This window comes from Zonotrichia leucophrys, chromosome 3 (genome assembly GCF_028769735.1).
Source record: "Zonotrichia leucophrys gambelii isolate GWCS_2022_RI chromosome 3, RI_Zleu_2.0, whole genome shotgun sequence".
NCBI lineage: Eukaryota > Metazoa > Chordata > Aves > Passeriformes > Passerellidae > Zonotrichia > Zonotrichia leucophrys.
The window spans coordinates 10,683,729-10,704,460 of record NC_088172.1 but is presented as its reverse complement, the minus strand read 5'-3'; the positions used below and the strand labels follow the sequence as shown (position 1 = coordinate 10,704,460).

The 20,732-nt window shown below is 39.2% G+C and overlaps 1 protein-coding gene across 2 annotated transcripts in view; it reads left to right on the top strand.

The window, feature by feature from the left end:
• Window positions 1–13,125, top strand: part of COL9A1 (collagen type IX alpha 1 chain) — a 60,257-nt gene extending 47,132 nt beyond the window's left edge. For both annotated transcript variants that reach the window (XM_064710094.1, XM_064710095.1), the window contains 8 exons: window positions 3,127–3,162; window positions 3,265–3,309; window positions 4,145–4,177; window positions 6,795–6,941; window positions 8,128–8,182; window positions 9,118–9,306; window positions 11,305–11,382; window positions 12,598–13,125. In XM_064710094.1, the coding sequence (XP_064566164.1) occupies window positions 3,127–3,162; window positions 3,265–3,309; window positions 4,145–4,177; window positions 6,795–6,941; window positions 8,128–8,182; window positions 9,118–9,306; window positions 11,305–11,382; window positions 12,598–12,782 (768 nt within the window). In that variant the 3' untranslated portion in view covers window positions 12,783–13,125. The remainder of the gene's footprint in view (window positions 1–3,126; window positions 3,163–3,264; window positions 3,310–4,144; window positions 4,178–6,794; window positions 6,942–8,127; window positions 8,183–9,117; window positions 9,307–11,304; window positions 11,383–12,597) is intronic.
• The last annotated feature ends 7,607 nt before the right edge of the window (window positions 13,126–20,732 follow it).

Here is a 20,732-nt window from a genome sequence, read left to right as displayed (position 1 = left end):
TGTTAGTCAGATGTGGGTATAACTGCTGTGGAATGTCTTAGCTGAACAGAGGAATCCTGCTCTTGGTATGCTCCCAGTGTGCGTCATAGGGTTTCTGGATAGGGTTTGCTGTTGTTTTTGGCAGCTTTAAAAAAGAAAAAGCTATTCAGGTACTTAAAAGCAATCTTCTAAGTCTTTGATGTTGGTGAGGTATTTTTTTTCATGTTTGTTTGGTTTTCTTTTAATGCTGAGATGAGGACATGTTTCTAGTCAAATGTAAGTATTGACATAAAGCAGTCTCTTTTTATTAGATTGGTAATGATTCATATTTGAGACTTCTCCAGAGGGAGATTGTAGGTACTGAAGAAGCAAAGGTAGAAGGAAAATCCCTAATATTTGTTGCAGTGCTGAAAACCTCCCTCCAAAGGTGCTTGATTTTCCCCATTTGCCATATAAACCATCTGGATCTCTAGGATAAAAAGTAGAATGTTGATGCTGTAAACAGACCTAGAGAGATCCAGGCTACAGCCAGGAGGTTTCTGAGTATCTAACTGGCAGATGACAGTAACTTATGCCTGGACCTTGTTTAAAACCTGAGGTCAATTTAATGCTCTGTGCAAATAACTTAAAGTGTAAAGTGCTAGGAATTATTTCATCCTGTAATTGCTTTTTAGCTCTCCGCTTGTATCCTTGATTCATATTCTATTTTCGAGTTGCATGGAGGTTGTAGTGAATTTTCTGGGACATGTTTAGCATGGCTGCAGCCTTGCCAGCAGCACTGACTTGCAGTTATCTCTTCCAAGTTACAAGCCTGAGGAGTGTTGTGTCACTCTATCCTTCCTCTTCCCTTCAGCTTTTGCAACTGCATCAGTCTTACACAAACAACCTTGTCAGGTTGGAAATAGGCATCTCTGTAGCCTGTTAACCCCAGCCTTTGGGTCAGCCCCTTCTAGGAGTAAGTTCTAGGCTGAAGTAACCTTTTTTTACTTTCTGATTTCAAAACTTCATGGTTTTGTACACAGGAATCCTATAAAGTTCTATTACATAACTATATGTGCATGGTAAGAGTTGATGTAAATAGCAGCCAGAAGCCTGTAGAATTCATGAATTTAATATATCAGTAGTCATTCTTGATCCCAAAGCTGTTAAATATTGTGTGCTATCTGTTGACATCTTGTTTTCATGCAGGATTTATTCCACCTGAGGAAAAAATCACCACCAAAGATAGCACCAGAATTATTTTTACTGAAGTAATATGTAAAAGTGAGAGCTGACAAAATTCAATGGGTATAAAAATGATTGAATGTTACAGGTGTAATATCATGTGCTAGCAGCAGGGTTGGTGTTCCTGTTTCTAAGCCCACATGGACCAATCCTCACCATGTCACCCTGTGCCTGGGTGGGTTATCAGGTTGGAAAAGGAGGTCACAGCCTAAGCCTTTGCCTCTTTTGGAGCCTGAACCAGACCCAGCATTCACCACTTAGGCTGCTTCTGATTCATGTATTTTGGATTGGTTTCATACACTCAGGTTCTGTCTATTTTAGTCAGTTAAACAGCACCAAGCTAAGTGCCAGACCTTGGCACTGCAACATGATCCTTTGTGCTGCTAAGTAATAAAAGGAGCCCCTGGTACAGTTTTGGATCATGCTGTCAGGCAGTTTTCCAAAGAGTTCTTGTGTATTATTTGAGAGGGATTCTTGCAAAATAGATAGGCTGTATGTCAATAAAAGTGAGTATTTTCATAGTTTGACATCTTGCCTTATTTCCTCCATTGCAATTTTTGGAGTCAATGTCAAATTGATTCCAGTAGTTTCAGTTGTGATTTTTATATTTGCATATACAAACACTGCAGGACAGGCTCACAAAAGCAATAGATTCTTCTATGTCAGCTTTATCTATTGGCAGTTTTATTGCTATAAGGAAGAGTAAGCAGAGAAAAAGAACCCCCAAAATAATGTTAGGTTGGAAACCAATGTCTTTTTCATGTAATTGGAAAACCTTAACAAGGCACAATGTTGAGAACACTTCAGACAAAATAGTTTCAGTGTTGTTTGACAAAGTTGGAATGTTAAATAGTTCTGTCATTTATACTGCTTAGCTTTGTGGATAATTTAGTATTAGCTCTTCATCCTCAAGAACATGAAAACGTGTCAGAATTCATTAAATTCTGTAAAAGCTGTAAAAGCTATACCAGTCTGTGTGCCTATATCTTATGTGAATTAAATGGATCTCTGAAATGGGAGAGAAACTGCTGTATCTCTGTCTGTTTTACAAAAAAAACCCAGGATTATCACATACAGTTATAGTTCATTTGTAATGCATATCCTTGAACATGCACAGACTGGAAAGAATATTAAAAGGATGGTGTGACTGGTTTTCTAACAGAATACAAATCCAAAAAGATTTTCCTAAATGATATACTGTTCTAAAAACGTAGTAGTTTTGCTCTAGATAAAAATTGCATATGTTTGAAATTAATTGGGTCATGAATTTATTTCTCTTTGTTTCCTGCCTGTCTACGTGGATGTGTTTTGTTAAAGGATTCTAAGATGAAATATAATAAAATTTCTTTTTAAAAGGGAATATTACCTTTAAGATACAAACCCTTCAGCTTTGACTACAATGATCAAAATTCTAGACACAGGTTTGCTAAAAGACATTGAGAATTAAACAGCATGCAGTACAAGATTGTGGCTGTACTCGTGGCTGTCTCTCTGCTTTTCCCCCATTAGCAGGGCTAGTATAGCCTACAGCAATATGGAATATATAATGGTGCTAGAAAAAGTGATGCACTTACTGGATTTATTTACTTGTAGCTTCTAAGCAATTCTCAGGGCAGATCTGTAGCAGCTGCAAGAGCATTTGTTCTGTAAAGGGGAGATGTACCATTGGACAGTCAGAATCTGTGCTGTGCAGTGTGGTAGTGGATTATATGTTCCATACTAGTACTTGTCTTCACTCTGTCACATAAATGACATAGTAAGATTTAAGTGCTTTCATTGTAATTCTTAAAAATTTGCAACTTTAAAAGTCTCTTGCATGAATGTGAAATTTAGGCTCAAATAACATTTAGTGTGCTTTTAGAATCTGAGCTTTAAAATTCTGAACACTTATTCTCTTTTTATTTTTAATCTTTAATGTTTTAGGGTTCAGTGGGTGAACCAGGACCTAAGGGTGAACAGGTAAGTCATATTAAAGATCATGGGACTTCAACATCACAGTACCAAATGTTACATAATGTTAACTTAATTTGAAGGCTGACAGTCTGTCTTTCTTTGATATAGGGTGTACCTGGAGCAGAAGGAGATGGAGGAGAAAAGGGTGACTTAGTAAGGCACTTTTTTCCCCTTTACTCGATATAATACTAGGTTTTTGTTTTAAATTAAAAATACATAGTATTGTTGGAGTGCTTCAAGCATTGTGTTTACATCACTGAAAGGCACATTTCAGTTTTATACCAACTGGCCCTTGCAGAGCACAGCAGTTCTAGAGCACAGCAGTTCTGTTTGCCTAATTACTCTATTCCTGGTGTTTTGAAAGCACCGAAATGTACAGGTTCTGTTTTTAGAAAAAAACCCTTAAATGTGAGCGGAAAACCTAAAAATTCCTGAATAGTGGGATTGATATTCTCAGTCAGATGATCAAGGGATTTTAGTATTGTTGAAGCCAGGAGAAAGATTGCTGGAAATAGGAACTTGTAGGGGTTTGGCTTCTTCACAGAACTTTAGGTAGTTTCTGTTGCAGTTTTTTCAGCACTAACACAGCCCCAATATCCATAGTTCTGTCACTTTGTAGAAACTAGAAAATCCTTCTTCTAAAGGTTTCCAAGAAATCTATCTAAGATTGTCCTCTGGTGTAGCTGTGTTTGAGAGGCTAGAGCCACAGGTCTAATTCCAAGAGAAGCAATACAAAACCAGTTATAATAAACATGCTTTCTCATTTGAACCTTACAGAAAAGTTTTTGAGAAAGGAATTGTATGAAACCCACTCAAAAGAAAGGTTTTATTCTCAAAGGAATTGTAATTATTTGTGGGGCAGTTTTGCATAAATCAATTCAATATATGAAATTTCTTTTTAATTGAAAAAACATTGTGTCACATTTGCTGCTTTTGTAATGTCTGTGGTAAGGAGACTCTCTTCTAATATAGTTTGTCTTCTTTTTAGGGTGACATGGGATTACCAGGAGCAAAGGGAGCTGTAAGTATAATGAATAGCATTGTTGCAGAAATATAGAGATCTAGTAGATCATATAGATGGTTTTCTCTTTTAAGAAAGGAGAAATTTAAGGAAAGAAAAATGCAAATAACAAGCTGACCTCTTTATTGCAGTTAAATGGAATGTGTTTTAGCAGATTTTCTTCTGTTTAAATTTTGAATACAGTTAATATTAAAATTGAAAAGGAATTAGTTTCCTGGATTCTAACTCCATAAAAGAGAAGCATCATTCAGCAGCAGTTTTCTGGTCAACAAATCTTTTTTTCAAGAAAATGAAGGCACCCTTTGTACAGTAGGTGTTGGATAGAAAGGAGGCTCAGTACAGTGGCTGCGTGCCACTGTTAAAAAGCTGGCAGCAGGATTGTGATGTCTGTGACCCTAGAAGTATTTATGGCCCAGCTTCCTTTATTTTATTTTTATTGTATTTTTATCTTATTTTTATTTGTTTTGTTTTATTTTACTGCAAAATGATGACTTTGATGTGGAAGGTGAGCGGGATTTGTATGTCACATAAAAAATAACCAGAGAGCTGAATTCATTCTTTTATTTCAGGATCACTGAAGAGTTGGATTGTTACAGCATCTGACAGTATGAGCTGTGATTTTAAAATGCCAACAGTTCTCCCTATGGGGAACTGAGGCTGAGCATAACAAAAAATCCTGTGCTTGTGGTATTAGTGTTCTGGGTAACTTTTGGGCTAAGCAAATGCAAGCTAAAGAGTATTTACTGCTGATGAAGATCCTACAAGAAGGACATGAGGAAGAGATAGATTAGAAGAGAAATCCACAATTTTATCCACTTAGATTTTTCAAATCCTCTGGTCTTGATGAGAGCCTAGAGTATCTCAGTGAGCACCCTCACAAGAATGAGTAATCTGTCTGGGAACCTGATAACTCACCAGGCTGCAGAGAAAGGAATGATGGTTTCCCAGTTGTGTAGTCCATAAAAGCAATTATTCTGTCTCCTTACTGTATCTATCAAAGCATACTCTTTGGGTTTTGTTCTGATAGGGGCAGCCATCGGCTGTCTGGGATGCAGCACAGCTGGAACCAAAATGGTCTCACCTTGTGGATTTAACTGATACCACAGCTGAGCAGTTTGTTGTTTAGCATCTCTTTCAGAGGGTGTTACTCTCTTTTTTTTTTTCCCCCAGTAGATTTGGGAAGTTATGGATATGTAGGATTTTTTTTTCCTGCTTTTTAGGTGGATTTTTTTTCTTCTTTTGTGCCATATTTTTCATTGTTATTATTACTATTGGTTATTAGGAGTAAATTAACTTGTACTGAAAGCAACTGTGGTGGTTTGACCTTGACTGGACATCAGGTGTGCAACAAAACCATACTGCCACTCCCTTCCTCAAAACTGGCCAAGGAAGAGAAAATACAAAAAAACCTCATGGGCCCAGATAAGGGGCCAGGGAGAGATCCCTGACCTGTTACAGTCATGGCCAAAATAGACTTGGGGAAATTAACTGATTTATTACCAATCAGAGTCAGAGTAGGAAATGGGAAGTAAGACAAAAGGAGAGAACCTCCTTCCCCTCCTTCTGCACTGACCTTGGTGTCTTCAGAGCTGTTCATTTCACATATTCTCACCTGGCTCTTCTCTGGCTGCAATTATTTCTGGGCAATAATTTTTTCTTCCTTAAATATGTTGTCCCAGAGGCTTTATTAACATCACTGATTGGCTTGGCATTGGCCAGTAGGTCTGTTTCAGAGCTGGCTCATGTTGGCTCTGCTGGACATGGGGAAGCTTTTGGCAGCTTCTTAGAGAAGCCACACCTATAGGCCCCCTGCTATCAGAACATTGCTGCTCAAACCCAATACAGTAATTCAGAGGTGCCTGCTGGAATAGGTCACCCTCTGCATGGTATTTAATAACTCTTAGTAAAATTACTGGAGCAGAAGCAATAGCTTTGTTTTCTCAGTGTACTGAAGTGGATATGTTGACATAGTCACATCAATCCTTTCATTCCCCAGGGTCAGGAATAGCTTTCTATCCCTTCCCTGAGTGAAATAAGGCAGCACTGCATCTGTTCAGGCAGTTTGTCAATGTCAGTTGGTGGGAGGATGTTCCTTCCCCTCTGCCAGCAAACTCCAGTGCAGGCACTAGAACTAGCTCTGGCAGAGTAAACAAAGCAAAAATGTGTGTTCCCAAACAGCCTTGGGCTACACAGTAGAGGCTCACACCGTGGTACTCTCTAGAGAAGGACGTGAAAGGCATTTGGAGCAAAAAGGGACCTGGAATTTTCATACCTTAAGCAACACTTAATGTCTAGAAATGTTCGATGTTGACATACACAAGGGCAGAGAGCCATCTTGAGTATGTCACTATTTGATTGACCTGTGTTACTATCTGATTTACCTGTTTTGACAGAATAGATTATTTTTCCACTTCTCCCCTGTAAGAGTAGAGAACCTCTTAAAAAACATGCAACTACTGACACTAGTTGCTTACTTTAAAAAGATGTTCCGTTGAACAGCTGCATTTCAGCAGTCATTTCTTTGCATTTGTGAATAGCTCCTGTCACCATTTTGATATGTGAGAATGAGTCTATCACTAGTACAGCATTCTATTGAAATTCCTCTTTTCTTTGTCAGGTTGGTAATCCTGGAGACCCTGGTTCCCGCGGGCCTGAGGGGAGTCGGGGGCTCCCTGGCATGGAAGGGCCACGTGGCTCACCTGGACCACGAGGCTTGCAGGGTGAGCAGGGTGCCCCAGGCCTGCCTGGCAGTGAAGGTCCAGCTGTAAGTACTGTTTTCATGACATTGGTATCTTTTGAACCTTTATCTCTCACTCACACCGCTCCTTGTTTTGCATGTGCGTGTGCCAAACTGAAGTGCCGCAGCAGGCTGAAGTACAGCATGCCCCTCATCAGACACAGGTGTACACCAGAGCAGTCCTGGGTTGAACACAGCTACATCCTTGGGGCCCCAGCTTTCAGTTCAGCTCTGTTTTTTATGCCCACCTCACCCCTGTAGTGTGCATGAAACCAAACTGTGCTTGATACAAAGGAGCATCACTCAGATTTTACCTTGCTAGTTAAGTTCACATCAGCTGGAATAGTTGCACTTGCAGGAACTGGAACACCTTTTAGTGACTCATGGATTGTTTTTAGTTGGAGTTTAATTTCTTCATAGTGACTTGTATGGGGTTATATTTTGGATTTGTGCTGAAAATAATCTTTGTAGCATGCTGATGGGAGCAAGAAAAAGGGTAATGGTTTCAAAGTGAAAGAGCATAGTTTTAGATTAGATACTAGGAAGAAATTCTTCACTGCAAGAATGGAGAGGTACTAATAGGTCACCCAGAGAAGTTGTGGATGCTCTATCCCTGAAGAGTTCAAGGCCAGGTTAAAAGGGGGACCTGAGAAGGAGGGTTGGAACTAGATAGTTTCAAAGGTCCTTTTCAACCCAAGCCATTCTGTGATGTTTCAGTTACTCATGAACACTGCATAGAATCAAAGCCTTCTCCTGCTCCTTACACTGCACCATCAGTGAGTGGGTTGAAGGTGCACAAAAAACTGGGAGGGGGCACAGCTGGGAGAGCTGACTATAATTGGCCAAAGGGATATCCCATACCATGTAGCATCAAACTTGGCCATGTAAGCAGGGATGTGGGAGTGGTGAGCAACTGCTTTAATTTGTACCACTTGCACTATCATTGTCTCTTTTGTATTTTATTTTCGTATTCTTCTTCATCTTCCCCTTTTTCCTACTCTTTCCTCTTCTTCTTCTTTCCATTTATTAGACTTCTTTTTCTTCCCCTGTTCCACGAGTGTTGACTGTGGATGTGAGCAGCTGTGTGGTGTTTGGCAGCTGGGGTTAAAGTGTGACAGCTGTTTATTGACAGCATTTTTTTGAATCAGGCATACTCATAAAATGTAAGTGTGACATCAACTGTTTTATTAAAACCCTCTTTTTTTAATCCTAGGGAAAAGAACCAAGTGATCAGCACATAAAGCAGGTTTGCATGAGAGTCATGCAAGGTAAATATGCCAAAAACCATTTGATGTTTCTTGTGCGTTTAAATTGGGATCAGCTGTTTCTGTGAGGGCAACCAAGATTTCCCCCATGCTTACCCAGAGCAAATTGCATGGCCTCAGCAGGGGACATGGTGGAAAATGTGAATGTGGACACAGTAAGAGGAAGTTCCTTATTTATATATATTTTGTAGCCTCATTAAAATGCCTGTTGATTGCACACTACTGCTGTTTTAAGCAGGCCATAGTCCAGTGTAGCTGTGTGAAATAAATACATTTTGTATTCAAATCACTTGCTGTGTTTACATACATAAAAGTACAAGCTTCACTGAAAGCTTTTTAGCCTTTTTTATTTGCTATTAGATTTCAGCAAACAAACTGTGCAAAATAGGTGAAGAGGAGTGCAAAGAGGTTTCTGGAGATAACATACTTTAAAATTAAAGCAATACAGAGATACTCTAAATTAACCCTAATTTGCTGAGTTCTTGACACACACAGAAGTTTAAAGATTTTCTAATATGTTTGGGTGCATGGATATTACTGAGATGAGAAATTTATGCTGCACTATAAACACAGAAGAAATTTTTTACTACTTGCTATTGAAGATGTCTTTTGGGTTATTATGCCTCTGTAATGTTAAGAGTTTACTGAATGAAATTGCTGCTCATGTTTTAAAAATTTTCAGTAGTTTTCACTGTTCTTGATAATGCTTAGCAGGGTATTTAAAAAAGACCCTCTATAAATAGGATGAATATCTTATTCTATAATAAGAGAATACCTTATATGTAATGATCTTTGTAAATAGCAAAGTAAAAAAGGAAGGTGCTGTAGTGTGATCTGTCAGTTCCTGTACCAGTGAACATACATTTTCTTCAGTGATCATGGGAATCTCTTCATTCTTGTTCACTTACTCCATAACTCTGTCCTCCTGCTCGTTGCAGAACAATTGGCTCAGCTAGCAGCCAGCCTTAGGAGGCCAGAATTTGGTGCTCCAGGTCTTCCTGGCCGACCAGGGCCTCCAGGTGCTCCAGGACCTGCTGGTGAAAATGGTTTCCCAGGTCAGCTTGGCCCCCGTGGCCTGCCTGGCCTGAAAGGTCCCCCTGGTGACATTGGTCGTAAAGGTCCTAAAGGTAAGAAATTCTCCAGCTGGCTTTCACTTGGTGACTGCATTAGTTTTGGTTTTTGGGGGTTATTTGGGGTTTTTTTGTTTGTTTTGGTCTTGCTGCTGTTGTTGCCCCCTTCCTTGGTTTACAGGTTGTGGATGTATGCTGTACACACTTGAGGTCCTAACAGGATCCTGAGTTAGGAATGTAAGCTATTGGTTATTGGTGTGTCAGTTACCACAGTGATTAAAGGGCTCATTGCCTTCAGAAATACTTGTTTAGAAATCTGCTTTTCAGCACCTAAAAAACCACAAAACCTCAGAAGTCCATGAGAATGAGAATCAATATTAGGACTCAGCTGCTTCCTTCTAGTTCAGGGCAGATGCCTGTCCCTTCTCACATTGTACAAGTCATTGATGACACACCACGTGTGATTCCAGCAGTGGTTCTCCTTGCCCCATTCAGCCTGGCTGTTGACCTAACTTCTCCAAGATTCATGGTCCCAAGAGCTGATGTAAGCAGTCACATCACTAAAATCCAGTCTACTTTTCTAAGCACACCCAGTTTATCACATTACAAAGGACTGATAATTATCTACCTTTTTATTTGCATATAATACTTGAGCCATTTAACATCATTTCAGGTGCCAGAGTCTATTGATTCTTTAGAAAGGACAAATCCATAATAAAATTGACTTACATTTTACACAAAATCTTCGATCTAGGTAAATCTCTTCTGTTCATGACTGAGAGGTACTATTCTCCTCCAAAGAATTACAGGGTAGAATTTTCTGCAAAGTCTTACGGCAACCATGTATGTCTTAGTTTTTATTCAGCAGTGGTTTTGATTTGTTTTCCAAAAAGGACTTATTAAAAATTGTCTTTCTGCAAAAAGCTGGGCTGTTGCTGGAGTAGGGTGTTTACTTTTGATTCAAGGTTTATTTGAAAGTGAAATTTGGAAAACCTTTGAGAGAAGGAACAGAATACAAACAAAGCAAAACTTAACAGCATAATTTCTGGATCTTTGTTGCTGTTTTAATTCAATGTAATGTCATCTGCAGAAGAAACAAAAATAAGAAATACACAGGTGATGTATGGGATATGCAAAATTTGATTCAACACACAGCAGGCTACAATGTATTAATATTAAATGAAAAAAAATTAAACAGAGCATTAAACCCTCCCCAAAACAAGCAAAATATTTATCATAACTAACAAAAAGCTATCATAGCTGTCATCAAATTCTGAGTTACCTTAGAGTAAACCTTGCAATACCATTACAGATACAAGGGAAGTGGTGAATGCTCTCATGTGCAAGAGCTACAATGATGGTACATGGCAGCCAACGTGAAAACTCCTGGTTCTGATAGATTCATAGATAACAGTGAACAGAATTTGAACTTTGCAACCGAAGCAACAAAAACCGCTTCTTCTTACTAAGATGATTCATGTTTGGAGCAAGATATGGGCTTGAAGAAACTCTGGGTGTCTACCAAAGGAAAGTCTCCATTACATTATTATATGAGAAATCATTTTGTGAAGGTAAAGCTATGCCTTATGTGAATATCAACAGAATACTGTCATCTCTGTAGCCACCTTTTGTCTCTTCTGCACTGGCTGTCTCGAGGATCAACACTTGAGAATTTTTACTTCTTAACTGAGCTTGTATAGTTTTGCAGAAGCCAGTAGTGTCAGTCTGTATCCCAAATATCCTGAAATCCTGTGACTTTGGTTTATTCCTGACATATGGGCTGTGACATATTTCATGTGGTACTTATTGTCCCAGCTCTAGGTGGTTTCTTTCCCCCCCAACCTGTCTCCTTCTTAGTGTCACTCAAATGGGTGAAAAAACCTAATCAAATCCTAAACATTTTACACAGTTTTGTGCCAGGACATCATTGAAAGATGCTAAGAAAATATATAGCCCGCTGAATTCTCTGCTTATTAACTGTTCACTTCTGAAAGGGGATTTACAAAAATGATACTCCTGGCAGACTGTAACTAATGTGTCATGAATTTGCTTTAGGTGAACCAGGAGAAAGAGGAGAAAGAGGATTTCCAGGCAGAGGACTGAAAGGTTATCCTGGACCAAGAGGTCTTCCAGGTAAATATAAGAGGGTGAAGATAGAGAAGATAAATAGTAAAAATTTGCTCAGAACTGATACTTCAAGCTGCCTTGAAAAGATAAAAGGAGTCCATTAATCAATAAACTCTGAAATTACAGTTCTTTGTAATTTTTACTTCATAGATGGTGATTCAGTCAGAAATCAGGCTTAAAAACTAATAAACAAAAAGCCACCTCCTCATTTATTTCAGTGATTAGAATAATCACTGAAAAAATGTAAAGAAAGATTAGAAAAATTGTAAAGAAAGCATTTAAAAAAGGAGGCAACTACCTACGCATGAAAAAAATCGCCTCTTTTAATGTATCTTTTATATGTTATGTACACATATAATTATATATGAAAATAAACAAAAAAGGCCATAACCGCCAGATTATCTCACTGGCAGGCATAGCAGTCTTTAAAATCTCCAGTCATAATTTAGGAGATTATTTTATTTCTGTGGTAATTAATTGCAGTGTTATATAACATGGTTCCAGGAGAGATTCCTGCTGATGGCTGAAGCACAACTGGCCTCTAGTGGCCAGCGAATGAAATAAACATGTTACTTCCATCATATTTCTTTAGTACACTTCTGTGTTTATCTGGCAAGATGAACTACTCATATTTGTTCTCTTGTGAAAAAAGAAAAAAATTAGTTTGTATTTACTGATCCCACGGATGTCTGTGTAACTCACAGGTGTTTTCTGTAGAAATCAATCACTGGAAGAGGCTTCCTGAAATCACTGTTTTTCCTTTCTTCGTTGAAGATTTTGAAGTAAAAACTACTTCAGTGCTCAGAGTTCAAATCTTTACACATATTTCCCCAACAACCTGAGTGGAAAAAAAATATTGGTATTTCTTTTTCCAGAGAGCTAATGAAATTCTGGAAATTCTGTGTTAGCAAGTAGCATCTACCCTGCCCTAGGTCTTGGCAGCAGGGTTGGCTGAGTAGAGCATCCTGCAGAGCTTTGTACAGCAGCAGACCTGCACTAGTACACCTGGAGGGCACTGGGACTGAAATTTCATTGCTGTAGCTGTGTAACCACAGATTGGGTGTCAGGTAGAGGAAAATTGTCCCTGTAAGCTGGCACCCCTCTTGGGAATACCCTGAGAGCAGTGAAAAACCAGCTTCATCCAGTTTTTAAGGACAGGGTGCTAATTATGCTATGCAAGTCCTATGCTGCCAAAGTTTATCCCTGCATCCACTTTTGCAGGTGAACCAGGCAAAGCCAGCTACGGGCAGGAGGGCCGTGACGGTGACCGAGGTCCGCCTGGGGTGGCCGGGCAGCCGGGGGTCCCCGGGCCCCCGGGCCCTCCTGGCCCTCCTGGGTACTGCGAGCCAGCCTCCTGCAGGATGCAGGCGGGACAGAGAGCAGGGAAGAACATGAAAGGGCCCTGAGAGTGCCACCGTGTGTCGCCATCGGTTCACATCCCGCACAGACAGCTGAGGACGAAATCACGAACGAAGAAGAAATGCAGACACGGACAAACCTTTCAACCAAGGTTTCAGTAAGGTGTGTTTTAACACAGTGGTTGTACATTCTTCCAAAAGCAATACAAGCTGGAACAATGGTGCTTTCAGAAATACACAGGTGCTGCCTTCTGTCTTCTCCTTTTGGGGGGAAATAAAAGGTACTTGTCTATTTTTATTTTTGATTTTGTTTAAGAAAGAGTTTCTGTGATTTTTCTTCCTCCCCTACTTAATCCCTCTGTCCCTGTATGATGTACAGTGAAATAATGTCTTCAGCTATCAAATAAAAAAGGATAGTTTTATTTACTGCAGCTGTATCTGTTCTTTCATACATATAAATTATAGCACATACTCTTGATGCACAGTCACTTCACGTGCGTCTTGCATGAAATATGCTAAACCTCCTTCAGCTCTTCAATTCAATCACAGAAACCCAGGTGGGAGGTTCTTATGAAAACCTGCCACCCCTGGCACTGTTTATGCTGCCAGTATCTCTAAAGGTAAAATCACAGGCTCATCATGAACAACTCATGTGGAATAACCACTTCATTTTTTGACTTCAATTTTTGTTGCATTTGTAATTCCATATGAAGCCCATTGCAGCTTGCCTTGTTATGTGTCACATTAAAATAAAAGCTAGTAGCCACTGTCAACAGAATTTTAAGTCCTATAAATATGTAGTTTTCCTATGAAAGATTACAAGTCCCCAAATTAATAATTTTTTTAAAATGTATGGTTGCATTCATTATTGATGGACAGAACAGCAGAAGGCAGCCATTAGATGGCCCAAGTTGCCTTTTTTTAGATACTTAGTTTTTAGATGAAAATGTGCAATGTGGGTATTCTGTTCTTCTCTTTATAAATTAAATTATTTGTGGTTTGACTTTACCTCTCTGAACTTTATTCTCTCTTCAAGACAACGATGAAACCACTCTATGATATTTCTTTTCTTCTCATTATTGGCTGTCCAAATTTTCCAATACAAGCTTTGGCACATTTGTTTTATGCACTGATTTTTCTCCTAGCCCTTAACTGTGTGCTCATGCTCCAAACACTTGATGCCATGTGACAACAGAGAGAAATAACAAGATCCATGCAGAATTATGTTTTGCACGTAACATGTAAGATAACACGAAAGGGAAAAGTACAGGTATAGTGTATGCTTCAAAAGGAGTTCTTGAAAAAAATAGTAGTTAAACCTACCTCAAACCAAACCCGATTTGCTATGTTAATACTACAAGAAGTCACCAAAATTGGCAAGTGCAAAGAATGTCATTTGTGAGCAAATCCAGAAGATGCCACACAAGGTGAGCAGCTTGGGAACACATAAAGGGGTTTTCAAAAGTTTTTGAATTAGGTCGGTTTTTACTGACTTGGAGCAGAGTCCTCAAAAGTACTCCTTAGGTAGTGGAACAAATAAAACACTAGTAAAAAAACCTGTAGTTTCACCAGCAAACTTTTATTTTGACTATAAAGTGTGTAAAACTGCTGAAAAGGAAAAAATCTCACCTGATAACAGAATGAAAATATTGTTTTCTGTACGTAATGCATAAACATATGAATCAAAAGAAGCAAACCCCCCCACATTTAAATATAACTGTGAAGTGCTTTAGAAAATATAGTCTGAAAAATGCATAAAATTCTACAATAGTAGGAAATTCATGTAGGAGCCAAAAATATGCATATGCAAAATTCAAATAAGAATTATTACAATCAAACAAATTCCAACATTGAGAGTCAATTCAATGCAGAATCTTTATAAGTGGACATTTTAAGATTGTGACAGATTTTCTGCCTTCGAGCTGACTCACAAGTTTTAACTTAAAGAACAGAAGAAAAACTTCTCAGGCCCATTGTAATTCCTTATGGGATGCATAGGTTAATATAATTCTCAATTCCAAATTTTACACAAGAATGGAAAAGAGGTACTTGACAAATGGTAGACTGTACACTGGAACATACCAGAGATGGGATTTTTAGTAACAGCACATTCAAGTAAAATAAAGATTTGGAAAATAAAGACAGGATTATGAATTTAAAATAAAGATGTATTGACTATGGTGATACAGAAAAAAGATTTTAAATAAAGTTAGAAGATACAGTGCAAAGAGACTGAGAGGTTTCACAAGCCACTGTCAGTGTGCCAACAATTTTAACTAGATGCTCTTGAAATCTTGGTGAAATCCCAAGTAAATCTTGTTCTCATCTCCTTCAGGTTCAGCATCATAAAATTCTGTGAGATTTATTGAGCAGAAGACTAGTGAAAATCTTTTACCCACCATGATCTCTGTCATCACTTCTAGTTCTGGAGGTTTAAGTGCAGCGTGATAAATATATATTTTAACTCCTCAGTTACTTCAGTATAGGCAGGAACCCAGAGAAAATTGTAATGAGAACCAGTTTATAGACTTTTTTTGGTTGGACAAGAACTTCAAGACCATTGAGTCTGACTGTTAACCTGGCACTGCCAACAAATTTGGTGGCCTTCTGGCAGGGTTGTAGTGGTGATGGAGGAAGGAAGAGGAAATGACATCATCTATCTGGACAAAGAATTTGACACTGTCCTACACAAAATCCTTGCCTGTAAACTGGAGAGATGTGGATTTGACAGACAGACCTGGTGGCCACGCTAAAAGAGTTGAGGTCACTGACTCAATGTCCAAGGGGAGACCAGCTCCTCAAGGGTCCATATTGGGACTGTTTAGTCTTGCTGGTGCCATGGACCACGGGATCAGGTGCATCCTCAGCAAGTTTGCCAGTGACACCAAGCTGTGTGGTGGGATCAACGTGCTGGGTGAAGGGATGGGACATAGGCTCGAGAAGCGAGTTCATGGGAACCTCATGAGCTTCAGCAAGGCCAAGGTCCTGCACCTGGGACTGGTGATGGGTTGGGACAATCCTCAGTATCCATCCATCCATCCATCCATCCATCCATCCATCCATCCATCCATCCAGACTCCCCAGTTTACAGAGCCTTCCTATCCTCCAGCAGATGAACACTCGCCCAGCTTGGTGTTGTCTGCAATTGTCTGAGGGTGCCCTCTATCCCCTCATTCAGGTCACTGATAAAGACACTGAACAGGACCAACCCCAATTCTGAGCCTTGGGGAACCCCACTAGTGACCAGAGGCCAGCTGGATTTACACCATTCACCATCACTCTATTAGCAAGAATTCATAACACTGCTGCCAAATATTGAGCTAGGAGATAGGAGATAGACACAGCTATAGATTATATACACATATAATTAATATATGAGTTTATATATGTTTTCTGCCTCAGCCGTCACTGGGTTCAAGCAAGTTAGTATGAACTTCTGCCAAAAAATCTTGAATGTTTCACAAAGGCCAAAGTCTCTGTAGCCAAAGAAGCTCTAGAGCAATATTTGGAGCTCCCAAATTATGTATGAAACCAAGGCTAAGGAGGATTACACTACATTTTGTGTCCTTGAATACTTCATCATGATCTGAGCTCATCCAGAGCCAAGCACAGATCTACAACAAAATTTGTTTTCCTTCAAATATGAAAAGTGTCAGCAGATGGTATTTTGAAGGCTACTTGAAGGACAGAAGGAAAAAGAAACCAAGTTTCCCAAGAAACATTTGTTTCAGAGACAACAGTGTTAATTCATCCTGGCAGAACACAGCAGTTGTGCTTTACATACAAAGGCTGCATTTTTGCAAATGTTGTTAAATTGCTTAGATAATTGTGTGAAATGTGTTTGCTTGACCTGCTCATCACTGTATTATTTTTTGGCCATGTAACCTCTGCTTCCTTTATACTTAAAAAAAGCAGTTGCTGCATCTCCTCTGCTCAGGGGCCACAGGTAGAGAAAAAATATCTATATTTTGTAGGGCAGGTTCCTCCTGTGGGATTTGCTACAGCTCCAGTTTTATTCCCTCCCTTCAAGTTTTTGTTACTCCTGTTCTCTTTTGCCTGCTCTCTGTGCATTCAAAAGCATGAGTAAACCTGACAGCTTCAGACAATGAACAAAACAAAATTTCTGGAGTCACTATGAAACTGGAAGAAAGAAAATCAAGTAAGTGGTGAAATTATTACCTAGAGTCCTTTAGAATGCCATCAGCCTTCTTCCCCCTGGGAGAGTTAGACAGGAAGAGAAAAATGAAAATTCCTACAGTTCTTAAAGTTCAGGAAAACAGTTTCTTGAATAAAAGTGATTATCTCCTACTTGGGCGGTAGGTTTATCTGCATTCAGAGAATGCATTAATTTCCATAAATTATATACATATTAAGACCAAGGTTTTGCATTTAGTTGACTTTGTTTGTTTGTTTTTGAATTCAGATTGTAGAGCTCCAGGCTTAGGAAGCACAACCCTGACTTCATCTGGGGTTAAAATCCAACCCCCCAAATTCAGCCAACCCACCCTGACTTCTCCCCAGAGCTCACTGCAGTGGCTTTGTGCCTCTCCTTTCTCCTGTCTGCAGCTGCATCCTCCCTCTCGTGATTTGACACAGAATGAAAGGCTGACATTTTTGACAGAGCCACAAACAGAAAGTATGCAAAATATTTCCATTTCCATCCCTCCTGTTTCAGATGTACATGGCCACACAATAATGTAAAAAGTTATTTTTCATCCACTTAATACATTTCCATTGAACTGAACCTTAAATGCTGCAAACCAAAAATATAAGGAAGGAAGAAAGCAACCAGTCATCATGTTCTGTGATTCATTCAGTGACAGCTGCATACAATTCAGAAATGAAAGAATACAAAACACCAAGGTGTGTCATTGAGAATCCTTCAAACATTCTGACTGGAGACAGAATATATTTACATTAAAACTGCAGTAAGCAATTAAATGCATTCGTGTTTATAGAATAGCAGACTAAAATAAAACTGCTAAAAGACATGTAGACTCCAATCTTTTTAGCTACAAACTTATTTTGGTCAAGAATCTGTAATGTTTGTTAGCAATTAATGTTTGAAAACCACATTTCCTTACAGTATCCTGAAGCATGAATTTTCCACTTAAATACCAACCATGACAAAGTCAGGTTTAAACTTGTTCTCCATGGCTTACACCCACCTGTGTGCATGGATGTGATTTAAACATCCATCCAGTACAATCAAATTGTAGTGGACATATCAGGTTTCAGGAAAAATTTGCATGACTTGGTACATCCGGAATCTATGAAAAACTCAATATGAACACACCCCAAATCAGCAATGTTTTGATTTTTGAGTTACTTTTCTTGTTCAAACATTTCACATTGGAGCAGCATTACTACTGCATTGGTAAAATGCAAGATTAAGAACTGATTTTATGTAGTCTGTGTGGAGAAACAAGTTTATAAAATGCTAATTTAGCCAGTGGGGTTTTTACAAGATTTTCATATAAACATTTCAGAAAAAAAAAGAAAAAAATTGAGTGCACATAGAAATGAAAAATAACATTTCACCCTTGCAAAAAAGAAGATCCAAAATACTTTGTGTGATTATCCATTAATTAAAACCCCCACTTATTTAACAAAGTTATGCATACCTAACATCTGTCATAACCCACAATCATAAAATGTAAGGGAAGGATGGATAATCAATCCTGTTTCTGTATCACTGTGCTCTTTTAACATTGAAACCAGATCCAGCTTAAGGTAAGAAAATTGGTTCTCAAAACATTGCCAGGCTGCACTGCTGCCCAATTGTACCTCAGATGCTGCTGAAGTTTTACTAACCATAGGTAAGTCCCTCCTCCCCTGGGGACAAACATCATTGCAGGGGACATAAATGGTGCCTGAAAATGAGATGTCACCACAACACATTCTTTTGTAACATACATAAAACACAATATAATAATAAACACAAATAAAATCTTAGCTATATTATCTTACAATAATTATCCAAGAAAGGCAGTATTTCTGCAAATACCACCATGCAAACGAAAGAGATTTGAAGAAAGAAAATAGAAAAAAGTAACTCTCAAGAACAAAATCAGAAACACAGGTTGTTGTGCTGTGAGAATACACATGGCTGGGTCAGCTCTTGTTCTGCTGGGCCAGTTATGCCTGGGCTGTAATCCTTGTACTGAAAGGGTGTTTTGCACTCCACCATGTGGACAGCAGGAGATCTGCTTCCCTCTGAGGAAGTTTCTGTACTCTCTTTAGGCAAACTGAGTAATTCTGTACGTTGCTATTTAAAGAAAATCCCAACATGTGCTTAATAGGTGATAAAGCAACTTGACATAAAATATAAAAGTCTGACCCTGAACTAGGATAAAGCTTAAAGAGCTTTTAAAAAAGGTTTAAAAAAAAATCGTCAAAGTTATTTCACTTCTGAGTCTTGTTGCATGTAAACAAACCCAAAGCAAAATAAAAGGCCTTATGCTACTGGAAAAAAATAATCCCTCGTGTTTATTTCCTTGCAGTGCTTACTGCAGCATGAAATGCTCAAAACAGATATAAAACTGATAAAGCAAATTGCAAAAGAGATTAGCATCCCCTCTTCCCTCCCTGGCCTCCTGCCCAAAACCTAAGACAACATCAGTCTGAAACTGCAAAGAAATTTCAGGGGCCAGACCTGAAAAGCATGCAGACACATGTTTCCAGCTACTTTCCACTTTCAATTCTAAAAATGTGAATTAGGAGCAAGCCAGTGTGAAGTAAAGTTAAGCTGGGATTAGCTCTGCTCTACACTAGTGAAGAAAGTGGCATCTTAAAATAGGTACTGAGATAGCCCATATAAAAAATTACCCGTTTTCTCACATGAGAAAATTAAATTGGGCTTTTAGCAAAATAAAAATAATGCGACAAGATAATTGCCAAAGTTACCTGCAAATCAACTGAAAGCATTCAAATACATTTTAGAAAGACCTTTCTCTTTAAGCCTATAAAAAGAAAAAGGAATCTGTAGGAAACATAGATGAAAAAATAAAACTTCTTCAAATATAAAAAGTGTTCTGCTTCCCAATAAGTTCAAGTAAATTAAAATACAACAATTGCATCTGGCTGATAACAGATGCTGGGTTTCAGCAAGCTAAAAGCCCCAAAATATACAGATACCACCAAAGTGGTGCAATGGTCTATGTACAGCCTTCCAGGATGGGGCTGCTTGGGAACCTCTAAGTCACTCAAGTACTAACACAAGACAGCACCCTTTTTAATATTATCACAGAAAATGAAGTTCAAAATTAACTTCTGAAGTAAAAAATGTTTAGATTATACATATATTGGAATTACTAGAGAAGTAACAAAAAAAAACCCCAAAAACCCAAAAAAACCAAAACCAAAAAGAAACAGAAAATATTTATGCAAGATACCTGACCAGCAGTTCCTTTCAGAGAATGGACCCCAGTATGTGGGGCTGCTCCTCTGGTGTCCATGTTTCAACACTGGGATGTGCTGGTGCCAGGCTCTGCTCTCTGGTTGGGCAGACCATGGCAGCAGTCGGTGCCTCAGGGCTCCGTCTCAAGCTGCCTCACCATTCCCAGCACTCCCACAGCCCCAGAGCTCTGAGGACCAGGACTGGAAGGGTGATCAGTTCCACAGAGCAAACCAAAACATGCACCATGGGCACAGCAGCTCTGCAGTGGGAGCAGCTTGTGTTGAGCTGAGCTCCGGCAGGACCACGTGTCCCAAATGCACCTTCACCCCAGCAGGACAGTGCTGCCCACAGAGCAGGGGCTGTGCTGGCCTGGAAAAGGGACAGCCATTGCCTCCCAAGGAGTGAGGGCTAAGAAGAACAGGAGGTGTGAGGACTGGGTTTGCCTGTGGGCTTTTGACCCCATTCTCACAAGGAAAGATAAAGCACCCTAACTCCCCAAGGCATCCTCAGCTGCAGAGTGTAGTGCAGCTCCTTCAGGAGATAGTTTCATGGTGTGCCACAGGTTTTCTGCCATCCTCATTCCTGCTGCCCTCTCCTGT